The sequence below is a fragment of the Mchenga conophoros genome, linkage group LG23 (genome assembly GCF_057382185.1).
Source record: "Mchenga conophoros isolate Kocher_MC1m ecotype Shallow Benthic linkage group LG23, M_conophoros_male_GT1.1, whole genome shotgun sequence".
NCBI lineage: Eukaryota > Metazoa > Chordata > Actinopteri > Cichliformes > Cichlidae > Mchenga > Mchenga conophoros.
Genome location: NC_140547.1, coordinates 32,583,441 through 32,603,391, shown reverse-complemented (window position 1 = coordinate 32,603,391; position 19,951 = coordinate 32,583,441). Strand labels below are relative to the sequence as shown.

Genomic DNA, 19,951 nt, shown 5'->3' with positions numbered 1-19,951 from the left:
AGTGTGTTTTTGAGGTTGACTCTAAGTGATTCTTGTTTTTGTTTTTTAGTGTTTATATTGTTGTTATATATTTTTCTCCTTTAGTATATTCAGTCCCTAGTTTCTTTAGCGTTTCATTCCTGTTACATCAATTCTCCTTTATTAATATCATTTATGTGGGACCCCATATGGAAAAGAAATAGAAAAAACTTATAAAAGACTTGCATCAGATGTGGCCTACTTCATATAGTGAATCATATAAGGCTTATATGATTTACTCATGAAAGTGGCCACTTTCATATATTGTTTTAGTAAGTATCCAAAACATACAAGTTTCATTTATATAATTTTTTATATATATCTGTTTTCACTCTTGTATGTTTTTCACACAAGTTTCACACAAGACAGATAGAAACTTTATAATATATATATATATATATATATATATATATATATATATATATATATATATATATACATACATATATATATATATATATATCTTTTCCATATGCAACAGGCCATGTGTCTGTGGTTTCCCCATATATATGAGGAAGAATTTCATGAATCTGAATTTAAGGCAAATTGGCAAAAATAACTCCCTGTCTGTTGCATAAATTCAATTCAGTTTCATTTCAATGTTGTTTATATAGTTGCATATCACATTAACAGTTGTCTCAAGGCACGTCATCCCATAAACTGTCATGTCCTTTATAGAAATGAGGCGGAATCCAATCACAATGAGAAATGTTTTTCTGATGTGCTTTGTAAAAGCACATCAATATTGTACATTTACATTACCCCTACACATCCACAACTTGGTTAAGAAGCACATCATCATTCTAGAGTTCCCATTATGAGGTAATTGCATGAAGTTAAGAATTGGAAAGTAAAATCTGGAAAATTAAGAGGTCCGGAGCTCAGCTTGTGCTGTAACTCATAGCATCTCAGTCTAACACACTATGGTTGGAAAGCGGGATTATATGTACCAAAAATCGAAAGGGTAACTGGTTAAGCACTTATAATAAAATATAGATGCCAGACATCGGTATGTACTAAAGGCACACTGTCTCATTATGGCTGGCAATGGAGAAATATTAAAACATGACATGTCAAAAAAGAAAGAAAAAAATTCTGCTAGACACAAATCCATTTGTACTTGGTTTATAGCCAGAGTCAAACAAAACTGGGAACCTTTGTTACCATTTTGTGAATCAAAATGGGGATCAGTTTGAAATAGTTATTTGCTAACATTTAATTTTGCAGCATTTCTGCCTCTATCACATAGCACAGTATAGAGTGTGGAAAGAGTGAGGGTGGATGAGTGTAGCTTTTGGTATATTGGTCACCGACTATGGTTCCGAATTATGACATATCCGGTTGTTCAGTGATGACGCGACGAATCCTACTTCCGGGGCTAAAGTAGTCTGCGTTTAATATGGCTTTTGTGTTGTTAACATGTTTAATGTTATGTATTTTCTTCTATTTGATCTCAAAAAGCTCCTAAAACAGTCAGTGATCACTGTTGACCTCCCTCGGCTTTTATTACTGCTAATCATTTATTTAAGCTCAGTTTTTAAAACCTTAGGATGTAACTACAGCCCAGCCCATGCAGCAGTATATGAATGACTAACCTCGTATTGTGGATGGATTATCTCAGTTGTTCTCCTGGCTGAAGTTTGGTCCTTTTACAGCATCCTGCCATGCGATTACATTTGTTCATGTCCACCGAGAACACTCACGTTAACTTTTATCAAGTGGAAAAAAAAGTTAGCTTGTTTATATTATGCTAACATAGCTGTGTCGCTAGTGGTCACGTAGCACATCATTATATACCAGCTAGCTCAACTTCAGTAACCCTACAAACGTCACTGCTGTTTAGTTTTCTGTCTTCATTTATGCTGGAAGTGATAGCAGAGCTGTACGTTTTAATTTGTTTCCAAAACCCCGCAGTCAGGACATGCTATATTGTCTGTGAAGGTTCTCAGTCATCCAGGTCATCGTAGGCAAAGGAGCTTGCAAGGAAAGCGTCTGGACTTCTTTAAGTTACTTGAAGACGTTTCACCTCTCATCCGAGAAGCTTCTTCAGTTCTAAGGTCAAATGGTGGAGAGTCCCAGATATAAACCTAGTGGGAGTATCCCACTAGGTTTATCACACCTTGGCTCAGGCGATTAGAGGATCATTAGGGGGTCCTTTTGTCCCTCTGTGGGGGGATACTCCCACTAGGTTTATATCTGGGACTCTCCACCATTTGACCTTAGAACTGAAGAAGCTTCTCGGATGAGAGGTGAAACGTCTTCAAGTAACTTAAAGAAGTCCAGACGCTTTCCTTGCAAGCTCCTTTGACATGCTATATTGTATTTAGATAGAAGCTAGCGAGCTAACTCCCTGCTAACTTCTAACTCCGTTAAATGTCATAAATTCAGTTTTCATGGATGCCTGGATGTTAAACTCAATTGTTACACCTGGTAGAGCAGAACGCTGATCATTTTATTAAAGATGAAAGACTTTAGACAGTTTTTCAACTCTCAGTAATGCCATAGTGATCGTTTGATATATGGACCTGCAGCGGGGTTTAGGTCCAGACACGGCTAGTGACGTCAGACTGAACAATCGGATTATTGAAAAAAATATCAAGCTAGACCTTTACATCCTTAGTCTGGCAACCCTTCCTTAAATTGTACCGTTTGACCCAGCAGTTGTGGAAGATGCAGAAGAAGTAAAGAAATATTCTAAAATCTCTCTTTTAATTAGGTAACCTTTCCTATTCATTATTTTAAGGTTTTGTGATGTTTTTAAATTCCATGCTTTTTAGCTATATTATGGAGGGAACTTAAAAAGCCTGATATAAAAACAAATCTCAGTATTAATTATGAATTAGAAAAGAAAACGCCTCATGCTATAAATAGGTCCTTCTTCTTTTAAGCTGTCTGAAAACAGTGGATATGTCTCCGGTAATTTGAGATACATGCTAAGGTAAGCAATCTCAGACCCATGAGGACCTGCATTACTGCTTTATCCCACACAGACATGCAAAAAGAAATATCTGGATAACAACACCACACATCCCCTTTTTTAAACACGATATTCACTTCTCTCTGAGAAGAGCATTTGTTTGAGTTTGGAGACCGAGGACTGCTTGAATCACCAACTACCATCTTAAAAATTAAAAAAGAAACTCAACAAACTGGTGGTTTGCAGTTGGGTGAAAAAGGATTCAAGCTTAAATAAACAAAAGCTTCTGGGTCAGAAATCTAGAAAGGAAACAACAACAATCCATACAATGAAAATTCGAGTGGTTCAGATCTGGGGGTTCCTGATGACGGTACTGGGTTGGATCTTTGTGGCCTGCACTATGGCAATGGAGGGCTGGAAGATTGCCTCTGTTGGGGGCATGGGAGGTTCGGCTGTCATCAAGGTAGCCTGGCACTGGACTAGTCTGTGGAGATCTTGTTTTACAGACTCAACTGCTGTCACCAACTGTAAGGATTTCCCTGTACTCTGGTCTGTGGAAGGTATGTCAACATATTCAGTATTCAAGCTGTATTTATTCTCATTTGCAAATCAAGAATGTTTATATAAACCTTTGTCTGTCCTTTATTGTCACTCTAGACTATGTCCAAATAGTGAGAGCCCTGTTGATGTCGGCTCTTTCTGTAGGCATGCTGGGGTTTGTACTTAGTCTGCTGGGTATGGAGTGCACCTACATTGGAGGAAAAGTACAATCAAAATACAAGAAGATCTACATTGGTGGATGTTGCCACATCATCAGTGGTAAATGTCTAACTTTAATTACTATAAAATCATAGGGTGTGAATACCATATTATCACTCTTTTAGAAGGGAGGGCTTCTAAAAGTACACAAAGGGATGGCTTTGTGTACTTAAGTTCTATTCATTGTCTGCTCATGGATTTTGCTGGTTAATTTGTGTCAAGGCTGGATAAAGGTAACTTACTGTTGACATTCAGCACAGTAACTTAATATCCTTTTTGAAGCGTTTACCACTGAACCATGAAATAATTGCCAGAATATTCAAGTTTTTACCTCTGCCAGGCAGTTATGATTTTGGTAGGATGCATGAGATTCCTTCTGTCTGTAAATATGATAACTTGAACAATTCTGAATGAATTCTGATGAAACGTTGTAGGGATGTCATCATCAAACAATCCATTAAAACATGGCCCAAATTGACCAAGGTCTTAAAGGTCAATTAATGAGTAATTGGTTGAAAACTGACAAAATGTCTTATAATTTTGCATCTATGACTCTTAGATTACATTTCACATCTGCCTTTCTTTCAAGCTGACCCCAAAATGTATTATATATCTTATGCATACAAACATATGTTGCATATGCAATATGCATAGCAGCCAGTGTAACTTTTGACTCTATTTTTTTAAATTTGATTTGCATTCAGGAGTGCTGTCCACATCTGGGTATGGTGTCTATGCACAGTATGTCTATGCAATACATATTGACCCTGGTCCCACTGGACTCCAGTAAGTAACCATAGTTACACAGAATAAATGTTAACCGACATTGAATAAAACGGAAATTTTAAAATTATGATCTCAGCATCTCTCTGGTTTGCAACCAACAGGTTTAACCTTGGCACCCCAATATTTCTTGGCTGGGTGGGTTCAGCCTTTCACATCACTGGTGGTGCCTTTTATCTATGGTCAGTGTGCACACCGCTCTGTGGAAGAGAGAAAAAGTAAGTGCTTGGACAGTATAGAAGAGAAATGTAGCTTCCAGGTAGGAAAAATGAGGCCAATGCTTTCTATCTGAAGGCCATTAAATGGTTGTAAAAATGGTGGTTGCAAAAAGAAGTCCTGTATAAGTCTATGGGAAAACGGCTTTCCATGCTAACCTCTGTTAACATTACCTGCCAAGTGTATGGGCTCAATCACTAATTTTAAGTCTTAATAATATATGTCTATTTTGCAACTTTGTCAAAATTGAGGATCATTTGTGTTATGAATCAACACACTTAATGGCAAACAACTTGTTACACAGTCAGACCTGTCTAGGGATGGGAATTGATAAGATTTTCACGATTCTGAATCCATTTTCGATTCTGTTTAACGGTTCGATTCTTTATCGATTCTCTTATCAATTTTTAAAAAAATAAGGAGAACACTAAGGTTGATTAGCTTAGAACTGTGTTTTATATCTTCTCTTGAACAAGATAGAAATTTAAGAGTAACATGGCCTTACAAACCCAACAGTGAGATCTTTAGAGATCCACAGCCTACGGCTCTTCAATGTGGTGTCACAGGGTCCCCAGGAAAAAAAATTGTAAATGTAAAATAATAAAATAAATATTCTTCTGTAGCAATAACAAAGTATAACATAAATTATGCTGTAGTAAATACACAAGAATATCCAGTAATGTCCCTGCCTACAATTAAACACATTCACTTACCGAAAATCAGAGGGATATACTGTGGCAAATGGGTGCAAGCCTTTTACCACAAACTTAGTCACTGCTTGGTGACATTCGTCTATCCTGGCCTGAAAGGAGACGCTACCGGTAGACTGCAGCGAGAACTGCCAGCATCTGAGCCTCATGGTCACCTAAATGCAGCGCACAGTAATGGCAGGTTTTGTAATAAGGCAGATCGCGCTAACATAATATGCACTGTTAGTTGATTATTTACCTGCCGCATTAATGGGAGAGGACGTTCAAACGTTACCGCTGCTGCTGGGTTGAGTCCGGAGCGGAATTAAAAACACGACATTCATTTAAGGTCATCGCTTGTTTTGTGAGCAAATGCTTTTGCATCTTTGTAGTGTTTCCTCCCTTAAATGAAATATCTACTTTGCAAGTATTGCAAGTTGCCCTGCTGTCATCCGTTCTCGTAAAGTATAACCAAACTTTTGAGCGTTTGAGCCGCCATGTTTCCTGCCAGGTCATGTGGGGTGACTGAAATCGATAAGGGAATCGTTTGCAAAAATGCCAAACAATTACAAGGAATTGAAACAGTGGGAACCGGTTCTCAACAAGACCCGGGTTTCGATACCCATCCCTAGACCTGCCCCTCTTTGTCAAATCTGGTATTTGGTAAGGGTAGTTCAATAAGGAGAGATCATTTGAAAGAATGAACACGACAAATGACAAATTTGGCGGTTTGTCTACAATGGCTCGTCTTAGCGGAACAGAAAGGGAGAATGAGAATGAGATTTAAACTACACAGCATGAGTGCTGATTGGCTTGGAGAAAGCCAGGAGAGTGTTACTGGACTAGACCAGTGATGACAAACACCTTGACAACATGATAAACTTGGAGTGATAAAGCTTTAATTTAGCCAGCAGAACCTGGGAGCAGACAGATGAGAGACCATAGATTGTTCTTAAAGAACTTATGCAGAAGCTTATTTCAATAAAGAGAGATTATTTGAAAGAATGAACGTAATTTATTAATGAACAGAAATTAGATAGGGGTATTGCATGATTAGACTACAATGGTCCGTCTTGGCAGAACAGAACCCCAGCTGTGAAAGGGGATAGAGCAAGATCCCAAAAGAAAAAAAGATCTTACTGCAGCAGAGTTCTGGCCCATGGGAAAGGAAACCTATGCATGTAAGGAGTAATGCATGGCATGGCAAGGCATAGGAAGCATAAGCACAGAGAAGAGCAACAACAACAGACCACCCAAAATACCAGCATGAGTTCTGGGCCTGGCAGTGGCCCTCCAATGGCAGGCTATGTTTGCCATTTGATTGGAAGGGAAAACTGAGGGATATCAAAGGCCAGAGAGGTTGAGCTTGGGTTAAGGCCCTGGGCTGCAGATAGCTGACAGAACAGAGAACCTGCAAAGACTGAAAATGCAAGCGGTAAGAGCAGCGTTGGCACAGGGCTTCTGATAATTGACAGAATAGAAAGGCTACAAAGGCTGAAAGTTGCAGCACAGGAGAGAAGAGCCGACAATAATGCTCGGGGCCGCTGATGGCCCACAGAGAGAAAAAAAGGCTACGAAAGGCTGAGAGTTGCAAGGAACAGTGGAGAGAAGACACTGCATTAAGGCTTGTGCTGCTGTAGGCCAGTAGAGAGCACACAGAACATAATGAGGCAAAGAGTTAGGAGTGGGAGTAAGAGTAAGACTTTTATACCACCACCAGCTCGATGCCGACTGAATTTAGACTTGGTAACTTAGAAAAGTAAGGCAGAAGATGTGCAAATGATTTGGAGATGAGTGGAAGGAAAGCTGTTTCGAATTATAAGGACTTACCTTACAACATTAAGCCTCCTAGGCAACTTTGATGTGTTTGGCGCTACACGACTGAGGGTGGAAAGAAAGGCTTGTAAGGCTGATAGAGCAGCACCTACCAACCTATTTAGTGAAGATCTTTGAAATGAAACAGTAGAGATAGAGCTATTACCAATTCTAAATGCAGGACTTTTCCAAGATGTTAATGGAAAGAGTTACTGTATAGAGGCCAAGGAGATGCTGCTAAAATGGCAGATAATACAGGGATCCATGTGACTTTATAAGAACCATGCTTGAATCATTCCTGTGGAGGACAGGAAACATCAGAAACTCAGAAGGACTACTCCCGCTAACGATTACCAATGCTGGTACCCCCAAAACCTGAAGAGTTGTGCTAAATGTTTAGAGCACTGAAAACAGAAGAATGATGAAGACAGAAAAAGGACATGCCATTTAAAATAATGAGCAGGTATGCCAAAACCTCCGAGGCAGAAGCCTAAATGACCAAAAGTAGTAGAAGTGCCATGAAGAGCCAGGATGAATAATCGAAAGTAAATGTGTATGACTTGAAAGAAGGCAAATAATAATAAATAATAATTAAAAACATCAACAGTTTGGCTGACCTATCAATTAATACAAATTTGTTTTTTATTATGTCTTGCTTAGTGGAACATGTAACTGTCATGTTTGACAATAATGTGCATCTCCTTCCTTAGGGTGGTTGTCAAGGGATTGCCAGACCCATTGCAAAACAAGTCCACCACATCTCTGTCCACAGTGTCGGAAATCACATCCAAGACCAAACTGTCCTCTATTTCTGAGCTATTATCAAGGTCGGAGGGCTCAGATTTATCTAGCATTGCCTCAAGATCCAGACACACGACCAAGTCAGGGCGTTCCACCCAGTCAGAAAGGTCTGAAAGGTTTGAGCTGAAGACAAATTTAGGATCAAGATCTGGGTCACAGTCTGGCCTCTCTTCAAGGTCTAGCCTATCAAGTCTGTCAGAAGTGAGGAGTGGCAGGAACAGCCATAGAAGCAGGGCACAAACCTCTATGTCAGGCACTTTAGGGAGTGAGATTGCACCATATGTCAAAAACTCTTATATTTGAACAAATATCAATTATTAGGTAAAAAAAAAACTTCAGAGCATGTGATGACCAAGCAGTCAGATACTTCAATATTTTAATATGTGGTATAAATTGCATTCTTATCATTGCTGGTGTATTGCATATATTTACCAAATGAAAGGGATGTGGAGGAGACCGGGTCAGATCCTGGGGCTACTGCTTAGCATACTAGGCTGGATGTTTGTGGGTTGCACACTTGCTATGGCCTACTGGAGGTAGGCTGCTTCACATTAGAGGAAATAAATAGAACAATTAATGTGATTTCATCTATAGCTAGAGACTTCTGATGGACAGAAAATAAAAAGTGCAGACTGTTAGTTACTAAATAGTGGATATGTGGTGGGATTAAATAAGTTGATGCTTCTTCCTTCTCCTTTTTGAACATGTAAGTTATAATTATTATTGCTTTGTTTTCGTTTTGTTTGCTTTGTCTTTTTCCCTCTTTTGTTGTTGTTATACTATTTTAACATGTTCAAAATAAAGATTCAGTACAATACAATACTTCTATCTCTGTCAATTGAGCATCGCACCTTGTGGAAAATCTTGAAAACAAAGTGTTTAGTGTTAGAATATCCAGACACTGCAACTGCTATATAGAAACCCAAGCAAAGATCACAGGCAACCAGTCCTTGCAGCATAGCCTTGACACAATGAACATAATACATTTCTTACCACATAATACAAAGCTGCTATCTTCTGTTTGTTATAAACACAGTTTATTCCTACAAGTCACAATAGAAAGTTAAAAGGGGTCAAATGGATAGAAATAATATGACCATAATCAAGCAGGAAAAAACAAACAAACAAAAAAAACCAATCAGTCAGTGCCTCCCACCTGACCCCTCAAATTAATCTTTAGTACAATAACAATTAAGCTCTGGAAAATGTTAGCTTCATGTTATAAATATTTTCTGAGTTGAACAACTCAGAGTACATAACAGTTGGTAAACATTTATAAAAACAAACAAACAAACAAAAAATAGCCTATTTGAGTAATGTTAGAAGTAAATGAATCTGTAAATGAAAAAATAAGAGTGGGTTTTATTAAGAAACTATATAAATGTGTGTGTGTGTGTGTGTGTGTTCATGTGTGTGTGTGTGTGTGTTCGTGTGTGTGTGTGTGTGTGTGTATATATATATATATACAACATACTAAAGGTAAAATTCATTTGAGGGCTATGTAGTGGAGTGCTTTGCAGTTGCTGTTCTTGTCACTTTAGCTACTAATCCTAATTTCCCTTGTTTTTAATCAACTGAGGGCTCCAGAAAAAAAATCTTAAAGTGTTATGCATTTCTTTTTAGTTTGCTTCCAAGGAGCACGACTTTCTTGTTGGTTTTTTTAAAGTGTTTCTGAGAAACTTCTCCAGGCTTTATGAAGGTCTTTCAAAGTTTTTCTTTGGACCTTTCGGTCTTTCACTTTTTCACTCATTCTCACATCAGTCCAAGGTTCAACAAACTTATCTGTTTGTTGAACCACTTAATGCTGACCTGAGAAACATTCAAGCATAAAAAAGGCAGCAAACTCAAGAAATGAAACAGTGCTGTGTCTACACACAAGGAACAACTTAAGATAAGATAAGATAAGATAAGATAACCTTTATTAGTCCCACACGTGGGAAATTTGTTTTGTCACAGCAGGAAGTGGACAGTGCAAAAGTTATGAGGCAAAAATTAGAATACAATAAGAATAAATACAGTACACAACTGTACAGAATAGAATAAAATAATATACTATATACAGTAGAATAAAATAGAATAAAAATATACAATAAGATAAAAATAGAATACGAATGCTATATACAACTGAGTAAAAATACAACGATGCCAGAAAAGATTATTGCACTTAGTGTTATTGCACATGTGTGGATGTGTGTGTTTGTTCAGTTAAAGTCTTTGTTGTGGAGTCTGACAGCAGTGGGGAGGAAAGACCTGCGAAATCTCTCCGTCCCACACCGTGGGTGCCGCAGTCTGCCACTAAAGGAGCTGCTCAGTGCTGTCACAGTCTGCTGCATGGGGTGGGAGACGTTGTCCAACAGGGATGACAGCTTAGCCGCCATTCTCCTGTCACTCACCACCTCCACTGGGTCCAGAGGGCATCCTAGAACAGAGCTGGCCCTTCGGATCACCCTGTTCAGTCTCTTCCTGTCCCCAGCAGAGATGCTGCCGCCCCAGCAGACCACACCATAAAAGATAGCAGAAGCCACCACAGAGTCATAGAAGGTCTTCAGGAGTGGGCCCTCCACCCCAAACGATCTGAGTCTCCGCAGCAGGTACAACCTGCTCTGCCCTTTCCTGTAGAGGGCGTCTGAGTTATGAGTCCAGTCCAGTCTGTTGTTCAGATGAACACCAAGGTACCTGTAGCTGTCCACAGCCTCAATGTCCATACCCTGGATGTTCAGTGGTTGCAGTGGAGAATGCTTGTGCCTGCGGAAGTCTACCACCAGTTCCTTGGTTTTACTGGCATTGATCTGGAGGTAGTTCAGCTGGCACCAGTCCACAAAGTCTTGAGTCAGTCCTCTGTACTCCTTGTCGTCCCCATCAGTGATGAGGCCGACTATTGCAGAGTCATCAGAGAACTTCTGCAGGAAGCACTGGGTGGAATTGTGGGAGAAGTCTGCAGTGTAGATGGTGAAGAGGAACGGAGCCAGAACCGTTCCCTGTGGGGCCCCCGTACTGCAGACGACCCTGTCCGACACACAGCCCTGAGTCCTCACATACTGTGGTCGGTCGGTGAGGTAGTCCAAAATCCAGGTAGTGAGGTGATGGTCCACTCCAGAGTTCTCCAGCTTGTCCTTCAGAACCGAGGGAAGAATGGTGTTGAAGGCACTGGAGAAATCAAAGAACATGATTCTCACAGTGCTTCCAGCGGTCTCCAGGTGAGCGAGGGAACGATGTAGGAGGTGAATGACGGCATCATCCGCTCCAATGCCAGGCTGGTAGGCAAACTGAAGTGGGTCCAGTGATGAGCTTGTTAGGCGCCGAAGCTGAGCCAGGACCAACCAACTTTGCCCATTTTAAATGGTATCTTTAGGCACTTTGTTATTAAGGCAGTCTATGGCAAAAACACTTAATTTGTTTCCATGTATTTAGCTGAAAACCTGTGAAAGATAAAACTTCTGATATTTCTGTGTGTGTTGCTTTAAATGTCATAGCCTTTTGTTTAATCTAATACTTATGAGTACCCTGAGTAAACACAATATGCTGGAATGGCCCTTTAAGAAAGAAGAAAATGAGGTGACCAAAGGAGAAAGAACGAAAAGTAAGCCTGCACTCTGACCCTGGTGTGCTATTTTGGGATAATATGTTATAATGAGGTCTTTAAGATATGGTGGGGCCTGACCATTCCGGACTTTGTCTCAGCATACCTTCAGGGAGTCAGGGAGCTTCTGCTGAGCAGTTTCTCCATTGGTTTGGCTGGCATAGTGATTGCATTTTTTGGATTGGAGTGCAGACACATTGGGGGAGACCAGAGAAGTATAAATGGGATCTGATAAACAGCATCTACTTTCCATGTGGTCGGCTGTGAGTATCATTTATTTGCATGTACAAAGCCTGAGCTGCAATTCAATTCAATTCAATTCAATTCAATTCAATTCAATTCAATTCAATTCAATTCAATTCAATTCAGTTCAATTCATACAGCGCCAAATCACAACAACAGTCGTCTCAAGGTGCTTCATATTGTAAGGTAGACCCATAGGATGACCCCCAAATGAGAAGGCACTTTGGCAACAGTGGTAAGGAAAAACTCCCTTTTAACAAGAAGAAAGCTCCAGCAGAACCAGGCTCAGGGAGGGGCGGGGCCATCTGCCATGACCGTTTGGGGTGAGAGAAGGAAGACAGGATAAAAGACACAATTTCAGAAGCTTCTCGGAACACCCACTTACTGGTTTGTTGTGTGTGTTTTTCCCCGTGTGTCATCAACTCTCCCTCATGCAGGTGTGTCAGGCATGGCTGCTTACTGTTTATACATAAACAACGTGGTCGAGTTGTTTTTACATAGACAAGCAGATCCATCGAAACTGAGGTAATGTGGTTTTTAAATCCCTCTCGTGAATTCTCACTCTAACTAGCTGTATAATTCACTGTGTAACTCCACACGTAGTTAACTATCCAAAAAGGTTGGTTTACTTAAATGTAAACCATATAAACTACTGTGCTTTGTTACCACTACTAGAATCAATGGGGGGGAAAAAACATTTAAAGCGTGAGGAAAATTCTTGATCCTCTCCCTCCATCAGACTGAAAGAGGAAGATAGAGAGATGTTTTGAGGAACTCATAACATTATGAGCAAGGAAAAGCTTAGATTCAGAAACATCATGCAAAAGCATCTCAACATTACTGAAGTAATGTAGGATGATCTTGTCAGTGAATGAAACAAAAGGCAGCCAACATTCAAAGAGCGTTGGAATGTCCTTGACGAAGCTTGGAGATCTATTCCAAAAGACTATTTACAGAAATGACAAGACAGCTTGGATAAGACAGTTCTGGCTGAATGCAGAATGCAATGACGGCAAATCGCATAAATGCATGTTTTATTTACAACAGCACGACATGAAACACTCAGACATAAAGTTAGGCAATGGTTCACCAAAATGCAGAAAACTATCTCTATAAATTTTGGAGGATTTTTTTATTATTTTCCCCAATTTTAAGTCGCAAAAGACTGCGATGTACTCAGAAACAACTTCATCCACAAACACAGGTTAAAGGTCTACCATTGCAAATAAGCCCCATATGAACATGATCCAGAAACCATGCTGTCTTCTGTTATTACACAATAACAGATATGAAACAATGAAAAACAAATACGTTTAACAATTCTGAAATCTGGGATCACCGTGAAACTTGAAAGTTATGAAATACCCCCCCCCCCCCCCCCCCCCCACCACACACACACACGCAACATCACACAAACAACAGTTAATGTTTAGTCATGAAAACCATGACTTTTACACATTTGACATCTGAGCAGGGAACCTAAACAAAGTAGAGGCACACCATGATGAAAAGGTTAAAACCAATGGCAGGCGTAATGCTGTTCCTGGTGGCAACATCAAAGGCGCTTACTGGACAAAACTATCTAAAAGATAAGATGAGCTCAAAGCATCCACACTGCTAGTCTGACACTTACACATCAGCAATGACACAAAGGAGGAGGCCCATTCACATTTCCTGCAGTGAGACCTTACTTTTTCAACTGTTACGAATTTTGGTCGAAGACCAGAATTCACCATGAAATACAGGACGGTGGTGATGTACGTGGAGATTGGCTGCTTCGTGTCCTGCTTATGTGGCTGGATTCTGGTCTCTTCAACTCTTCCCACAGAGTACTGGACTTTCTCAGAGGTGGGCACCGTAGTGCTGACCACCTCCAACTACTACTCCAACCTGTGGATGGACTGCATCTCAGACACCACGGGGGTGTCTGACTGCAAATACTACCCCTCCATGCTGGCCCTGCCTGGTAGGATACGCTGAGATCTTCAAAACTTTACAGTCTCTCTTTTTAATTTCTACTCAGCTGTTCCTTTAGCTCATTGCTATGTTTTTCTATGTTGAAGATACAATTTGAAGCAGAGAAATCATACAAATTTCTTTAGGTTATCTTAATAAAATGCACAACTGTTATGTTAACATAAACTGTATTTGTTTTCTTTCAGTGTTCTTGCACGCCTGCAGAGCACTGGCGGTCTGTGCTGTCATTACAGGCTTCTTCGGTGGCGTCCTCACACTCATAGGGATGAAATGTACTAAAATAGGTGGGACAGAGATTGTCAATTCAAGGGTGACATTTTCTGGTGCTATCACCTACCTGGCTTCAGGTAAACAATCCTTCAATACATATATGTTGGTTGATCAGTTTTCAAAATAGCCAAAAAGAGGTTTTAAAATACAGCCTCTTTTCTGGTAGGCGGCTGCGGCATGATCACCTACTCGTGGTGGGCTAACAGAGTCATAACTGAATTTAAGAATCCAAATTTCAGGTCACAGAAGTGAGTAATTTTCAAGTGGTATTCATATTATAGTAGCTGATTTTTAAAAATAGATATTAACTTTAAAAATCCATGCAATGAAACACATCTGCATTCACTTCAGGTTTGAACTTGGAGCGGCAATTTTTGTTGGCTGGGGAGGATCCCTTCTTCTTATTTGTGCAGGGGCAGTGCTGGCCTATTTGTCTGGGAAAGAAATCCTACCATCATGGTGAGTAAAATAAATAAGTCCTTAAAGGTTGTAAAGTGGTAACCTTTCTCTATTCGTGGCTGCCTGTATAGCAGGCCACAACTAGCAACCGATAACAGCTTGGATTACCTCACCTTGTGTCTCCTGTTTTTCTAGCATTAGTTCCACCCAAAGGCCACAGAGACCAGTTTCCTACACCACTGCCCGTACCAGACGTACATACATGATGCCGCCCCCATCCTCCAGAGTGACATTAGTACCCCCACTGTATAACAAAGGCATGGATGGCCGAACAACCAGAGCAACAAATAAGACAGATCAAACCTTGGGGAGAGACAGCTTCGTCTGAGCCAGAGGGAACCAAGAGTGAAGAGAACAGGAAACGTATGATTACCCATACAATATGAAGCTGTAGCATAAAGGAGAAATTGCTCTTACTGGTTGGTGTTGTAAATTACATTTGAGTCCACAAGGTGGACGAGGTGTATTTTGTATAAAAATTGGCCAACCTCCTCAAAATTCCATGTCTCCAATCCTCTTTGTACAAGTTCAGTTGCTAATATAAGTTATAAAATGTTTAACAATTGGCCTTTAATGTTTTACTGGTGCATTTCCTTACTTATAATATTCTGCACCAATTTTTCTGTTTGCAAGTTTTTTAATGCTTAAAATCTCTGCAATAAAGTTGTGTCCCTGAATTGCCTGTGCCACCAGTGACTCTTATGTAAATCCTTCTGAATGGGTCCCCTCATTGGGGACTCAATGAGGGGACCAATTCATCTTCATCTTTTTCTTGATATTTCAGAATAGCTAACTGATGTGTTAAAGCATAACATGTCCAACCTGTTACTCTTATTTACCATACAAACTGATCATTTTTGTAATTTTGATCAAGTGGTTGATAAGCATTTTAAAACTTCTTTTTGAGTTCTTCATGTTCATGCCTGGTTTGTGTTGTGGAAAAATAATTTGAGCCCCTCCCTGAGCCTGGTTTTGCCGGAGGGTTGTGAGAATCTGCCGGAGGTTTCTACCTCCAGCAGAAAGGGAGTTTTTTCTTTCCACTGTTGCCAAAGTGCTTGGTCATAGGGGATGTTGGGATTTCTGTATACTATTGTAGGGTATTTACCTTACAATATAAGGAAAGGTATATTATAAGAAAGCCCTCTGTAAAGCTAGAACATCTTACTATTCATCACTGATTGAAGAAAATAAGAGCAACCCCAGGTTTCTCTTCAGCACTGTAGCCAGGCTGACAAAAAGTCAGAGTACTGTTGAGCCAACCATCCCTTTAACATTAACTAGTAATGATTTCATGAACTTCTTCACAAATAAAATTTTAATCATTAGAAAAATTATTACTTAATTAATTACTAATTACTTCCTCCAAATAATCAACGTGTCTTTTAGACCCCATTTCTACAAAACTGCTCAAAGAAGTCCTGCCATTAATTAATTCTTCGATCTTAAATATGATCAACCTATCTCTAATAATCGGCTATGTACCACAGGCCTTCAAGCTGGCTGTAGTTAAACCTTTACTCAAAAAGCATCTCTAGACCCAGCAGTCTTAGCTAATTACAGGCCAATCTCCAACCTTCCTTTCATATCAAAAATCCTTGAAAGAGTAGTTGTCAAACAGCTAACAGATCATCTGCAGAGGAATGGTTTATTTGAAGAGTTTCAGTCAGGTTTCAGAGCTCAGCACAGCACAGAAACAGCTTTAGTGAAGGTTACAAATGATCTTCTTATGGCCTCTGACAGTGGACTCGTCTCTGTGCTTGTCCTGCTAGACCTCAGTGCAGCATTCGATACTGTTGACCATAATATCCTATTAGAGTGATTAGAGCATGCTGTAGGTATTACAGGTACTGCACTGCAGTGGTTTGTATCATATCTATCTAATAGACTCCAATTTTTGCATGAGTCAAAAATGCAAGGTCAAAGGTCAACTATGGTGTTCCACAGGGTTCAGTGCTAGGACCAATTCTGTTTACATTATAAATGCTTCCCTTAGGCAGTATCATTAGAAGACGTAGCATACATTTTCACTGCTATGCAGATGACACCCAGCTCTATCTATCTATGAAGCCAGATAACACACACCAATTAGTTAAACTGCAGGAATGTCTTAAAGACATAAAGACCTGGATGGCCGCTAACTTTCTGCTTCAGATAAAACTGAGGTTATTGTACTCGGCCCTGAAAATCTTAGAAATATGGTATCTAACCAGATTCCTACTCTGGATGGCATTACCTTGGCCTCCAGTAATACTGTGAGGAAGCTTGGAGTCATTTTTGACCAAGAAAATATCTTGCGCAAATTCTCTAAAATTAGAAATATCCTGTCTCAGAGTGACACTGAAAAACTAGTTCATGCATTTATTACTTCCAGGCTGGACTACTGTAATTCATTATTATCAGAAATTCCTAAAAACTCACTGAAAAGCCTTCAGCTAATCCAAAATGCTGCAGCAAGACTACTGGCAGGGACCAGAAAGAGAGAGCATATTTCTCCTGTTTTGGCTTCCCTTCATTGGCTCCCTGTTGAATTCAAAATCCTGCTCCTCACATACAAGGTCTTAAATAATCAGGCCCCATCTTATGACCTTGTAGTACCATATAACCCCATTAGAGCACTTCGCTCTCACACTGCAGGCCTACTTGTTGTTCCTAGAGTATTTAAAAGTAGAATGGGAGGCAGAGCCTTCAGTTTTCAGGCCCCTCTTATGTGGAACTTTCTTAAAACTTTCCTTTTTGGTAAAGCATATAGTTAGGGCTGGACCAGGTGACCCTGGATCCTCCCTTAGTTATGCTGCAATAGACGTAGGCTGCCGGGAGATTCCCATGATGCATTGAGTTTTTCCTTTCCAGTCACCTTTCTCACTCACTATGTGTTAATAGACTTCTCTGCATTGAATCGTACCTGCTATTAATCTCTGTCTCTCTTCCACAGCATGTCTTTATCCTGTCTTCCTTCTCTCACTCCAACCAGTCGCAGCAGATGGCTCCGCCCCTCCCTGAACCTCTGCCGGAGGTTTCTTCCTGTTAAAAGGGAGTTTTTCCTTCCCACTGTCGCCAAAGTGCTTGCTCATAGGGGGTCATATGATTGTTAATCCTCAGGACCTTCTACCACTGTGCCATTGAGAGCATCCTCACTGGATGCTCTCTACTTCCGTCAGTTAAGCTAATCATCTGCTCCGTCAGGCAGGAGGTACTCCGCATTGTATATATTATACATAAAAGCTGTTTTTTTGAATAATATTCATCTACTGACTTGTGTACACACATGCACACACGCACACACACATATATATATATATGTATATACACACATATGCACACATCTGTTGTTTGTGAAGCTTGCACACAAGACTTTGACTCACGTGTGCTGTACCAGTGCCATCCACTACCATTCAGATAGTCTTCTCCTCTAGCATCTTGACAGTCATAGTATCCTGTTTTGAACACATAGGTTGAACACCTAAGAATAGTCCTTTCATTCTGGCACAGGAGAACATTCATCTGCCAGAGTTTGCCCACATTACTGAGAAGTTTAGCACAGGGAGTCAGCGTGCTCATTAATAGACACTGAGGAGTGGAGGCCTGATGTAGAACTTTGGCTGGACCCTGCAGAGTCAAACTGAGTCATGTCATGAGTGCAGCTGGCCCTCCTTGCCGACCCAGATGTACAGACTCTACTAGAGTCAGGAGATGGGTTCAGAGCCATTCAGCAACAATGGTTGACGGGGAATACCTTGCAGGTCACGATAGGTCTTCAGAGCATCAACTGGATGTGAGTGTTTGGAGAGTTCAGTGGCAGTGAATTCTCTCTGAAACCACTGACCCAGAACTGTTTCCCAGGGTCTGTGGTGGAGGCTATTGAGAAGAAAAACTGACCATCCCAACACCATTCTAATGTCTCTGATTTCTTAGCAGGAGGGCCATAGCCCAATAACATGGTGGTAGTTGCTGTTGCTGCTCTCTGCTTGGTATCAGCTTTGCATCCTTCCCTTGATGGACACATTGTTGAGGATGATGGAAATACACATCATGATCTTGAATACAGACTTTGTACTCGAGCCACTCTGCAAAATCTGGTAAGGTCGGCATTGGTGACTGAAGAGGATTGATGAACCACTTAAACTGTACTCGAAGAATGGCAGTTTGGACAGCAGTCTGGTGACATGCAACCCACACTCCAGTTCTAGTCTCCCCTCTTTCCCAAGCTGTTCCAACATTCCGACTAGAGCTTGTACTTTTAGAGGAAAAAGATGGAACCCTCAGCTGTCGCCACTCCAGACAGGAGGCTCAGACAGCACGTCAGTGATCTGCTGCAGGGCTAGTTTGTGAATTTGACCATACGGCGAGAGCATCTTCCAGCTTGAGCTGATCATGATAAAGGTGGGATCAATTTTGCTACTAACTCTCCACAAGACAGTTAATAACTAACTTTAGTAGCTTTAGTAGTTTTTTAAATGTTTATTTTATCCCCAGTTTTTGCTTAAATGAGAAAGCTTCTGCTTTTTTCTGACACTTTCATTCATGACATTACTTTTTGACTGTATGTGTTGTTAAAGCAGGCATATAATGCATGCTTATGAAAAAAAGAGAGAAAGAGCATCACTATATCCACTACACAATTATTTTGTCACCTCTACACGTCTTCAGATATCTTGCCTTTGTTACTTCTGTTTTTCTTTTGCATTGATTGATCACCCGATACACATGAAACATACACAAAAATCTTATTTTAATAAAGAGATTTTAAAAAATTATTTCCAATCTGTAGAAAACAATGTAGGTACAAAGTATTCTGTACCTACGTCGCACATTGTACATTACATTGTACCATTTGCACTCTCCCTCCTGGTTGCTCAGGTAAGCCAATCATCTGCTCTTAGATGTGCCAGGACACAGCGTAAGCTCAGAGAGCTTTTGCTGTGACAGCGCCTAAGTTGTGGAATTTGCTGCCATTGTCTATTTTTAAGTCACTTCTTAAAATCCGTTTTGAATTATTTCTTATTATTCATTTATTTATTTTTGTATTTTTCTTCTGTCCTTAATGATAAGCACTTTACTCATCACTCGCTAAATACAAAGCATTTTATAAATAAAAATGACATACTTTAATTGGAAATCAACGAAAGTGAATTTAATCGGTAATGCTCTCCATTGAGAACGAGTGCCACACACAGTGATCAATTTCTCATATTTCTTAAAAAGTCCTTACTGTAGTACTGAGCCTGTACTTCTGCTGAGATGCCAGAAGATGGTGCTCAAGATTAAATAAACGAATAAAAAGACAATGTTTTCTGTATACTTGGTAGATGTTGCAATCCTACAGATCAGCAGATAACCTCAAAATGTTGTTGAAAAAAAGAACAAGATCATTACAAAAAGCTGAAACGTAAACTTTCAGTGTGTATGACAAGAACTCAGTTTATC

At 40.1% G+C, this 19,951-nt stretch overlaps 2 protein-coding genes across 2 annotated transcripts; both read left to right on the top strand.

Annotated features, from left to right (window-relative positions):
- The first annotated feature begins 3,263 nt into the window (after window positions 1-3,263).
- cldn10e (claudin 10e) lies at window positions 3,264-8,843 on the top strand. Its single transcript, XM_085264379.1, has 5 exons — window positions 3,264-3,495; window positions 3,593-3,754; window positions 4,399-4,480; window positions 4,582-4,695; window positions 7,908-8,843. Exons 1-5 carry the CDS (start codon window positions 3,264-3,266, stop codon window positions 8,299-8,301), a joined length of 984 nt encoding a protein of 327 aa, XP_085120505.1. The 3' UTR covers window positions 8,302-8,843.
- Window positions 8,844-13,513: 4,670 nt separating this feature from the next.
- Window positions 13,514-15,096, top strand: cldn10d (claudin 10d). Its single transcript, XM_085264380.1, has 5 exons — window positions 13,514-13,787; window positions 13,984-14,145; window positions 14,235-14,316; window positions 14,420-14,527; window positions 14,663-15,096. The coding sequence occupies exons 1-5, from the start codon at window positions 13,556-13,558 to the stop codon at window positions 14,853-14,855; spliced, it is 777 nt and encodes a 258-aa protein (XP_085120506.1). The 5' UTR covers window positions 13,514-13,555; the 3' UTR covers window positions 14,856-15,096.
- Window positions 15,097-19,951: the final 4,855 nt, after the last annotated feature.